Raw genomic sequence first — 1,825 nt, 5'->3', positions numbered from 1 at the left:
CGCGCCTGCGCACTTCGTCGATCCGCGGCGCGTGGTGCCTGCCAGGATCCCAGCGCGAGTCACGCTCGAGTCCGGAGCGGACCCTCGAGGGCGGGCTGCGCTTGTGGACCATGTCGTGGCTCTTTGGCATCAAGGGCCCCAAGGGCGAAGGCACGGGGCCTCCGCTGCCTCTGCCGCCCGCGCAGCCTGGGGCGGAGGGTGGCGGCGACCGCGGTGCTGGAGACCGGCAATCGCCCAAGGACAAATGGAGCAACTTCGACCCCACGGGCCTAGAGCGTGCGGCCAAAGCGGCGCGCGAGTTGGAGCACTCGCGTGAGTGCGCGGGCTGGGCTTGGGAGGTTCGTCTCGGAGGCGCCAGTGGTTTCAGCGAGTTTGGTCCTCTTGGTGTCTCAGCAGCGAAGTGTTCTGTCTGCAGCCCTGCTTTGCAGGTGACCCGAACGGCCTGGTAGTCACATGGCCGTAGCTATCCTGCAATTCAGGAGATCCAGGTTCTGTCACCCTCTTGCACTTGGTAGCTGTCAACGCGGCAGAAGAGGCCGTTTTAGAGAGGCTTTTCGAGAGGCTCGAGTTGCGTGTGCCAGTGCTGGCCTTGGTTACTACTGGGCTCTCTTGCTGCCTCCACGTGGGTGCAGGCCAAAAAGGCATGACCAGGTCAGGTGATCCGTGCTGTAATTGGTTGTAATCACCCACTTAATAAAGGGAGCATTTTTGAAAGGCATTTGGTTTTAGCCAAAAGACAGTAGAGTCTGTATTGATTGTTGGATAATAGCACTCCACTGTGGAACGTGACGGGAGGGTAACTGTAAAAGTACCCTCGGAGCCAGTGTTTCCTCGCAAATATCCAGTCTGCTTTGATGTTGACAGTTCGTGCCAAAATGTAATATAAGGGTTTTTGTTTGTTTGTTTTTAAAAGACTGTTGTCCCTGGCTGGAACTCACGTAGATCAGGCTGGTAGATCCACCTGCCGCTGTCTCCTGAGCGCTGTGTAGCCCTCGGCTGTTCAGTCTCTATAGACCAGGCTTGCCTGGAACTCAGAGGTCCGCCTGCCTCTGCATCCCGAGAGCTGGTATCAAAGGCCAGTGCCGCTGCTGTCCAGCTAGCTGATTTTTTTTTTTCTGAGACAGGGTTTCTCTGTGTAACAGCTCTGACCTGGAGCTCTCTCTCTACCAGACTGGCCTGGAACTCAGAGATCCGCCTGCCTCTTTGCCTCCTGAGTTTGCGCCACCAGCACCCAGCTGTTTGAAATCTTTTTAAGAGCCTGAAATGGGGGCTAGAGAGACAGTTCAATGACTAAGAGCACCTGTTGCTCTTTTTTGGTTTTTTTCGAGACAGGGTTTCTCTGTGCACCTGTTGCTCTTGCAGTGGACCTGTGTTCAGTTCTGGGCGTGCATACGGCAGCTTACAGTCTTCTTTAACCCAGTTTCGGGGGACCCAAGGACCTCTTGCGGCTCCTGAGGGTACCAGGCATGTTCCTGGTGCACATACATACATTCAAGCAAGCACTCAAACACATAAAATTAAAAACAAAGCAAAACCTGAAGTGTAGGAGGTGTTGAATAAATACTGATTGAAGGAAGGATGCTGTTGGTCTCAGTTTTGTGTTTATTTGGTTTTTTTTTGTTTGTTTTGTTGTTTTTTTTTTTTTCGAGACATCGAGACAGGGTTTCTCTGTGGCTTTGGAGCCTGTCCTGGAACTAGCTCTGTAGACCAGGCAGGTCTCGAACTCAGATCACAGAGATCCACCTGCCTCTGCCTCCCGAGTGCTGGGATTAAAGGTGTGCGCCACCATCGCCCGGCTTCAGTTTTGTGTTTATGTGTTTGTGTG

The 1,825-nt window shown here is 53.6% G+C and overlaps 1 protein-coding gene across 1 annotated transcript in view; it reads left to right on the top strand.

Annotated features, from left to right (window-relative positions):
- The window catches only part of LOC101981063 (ATPase family AAA domain-containing protein 3), a 20,873-nt gene continuing 19,048 nt past the window's right edge, over window positions 1-1,825 (top strand). The window contains exon 1 of the mRNA XM_005368683.3: window positions 1-312. Within this exon, the coding sequence (XP_005368740.1) occupies window positions 111-312 (202 nt within the window). The 5' untranslated portion in view covers window positions 1-110. The remainder of the gene's footprint in view (window positions 313-1,825) is intronic.

The sequence above is a fragment of the Microtus ochrogaster genome, unplaced genomic scaffold (assembly GCF_000317375.1).
Source record: "Microtus ochrogaster isolate Prairie Vole_2 unplaced genomic scaffold, MicOch1.0 UNK38, whole genome shotgun sequence".
NCBI classification, from domain to species: Eukaryota; Metazoa; Chordata; class Mammalia; order Rodentia; family Cricetidae; genus Microtus; species Microtus ochrogaster.
Note: the sequence above shows the minus strand (reverse complement) of the source record. Positions and strands in the feature narration are given on the sequence as shown.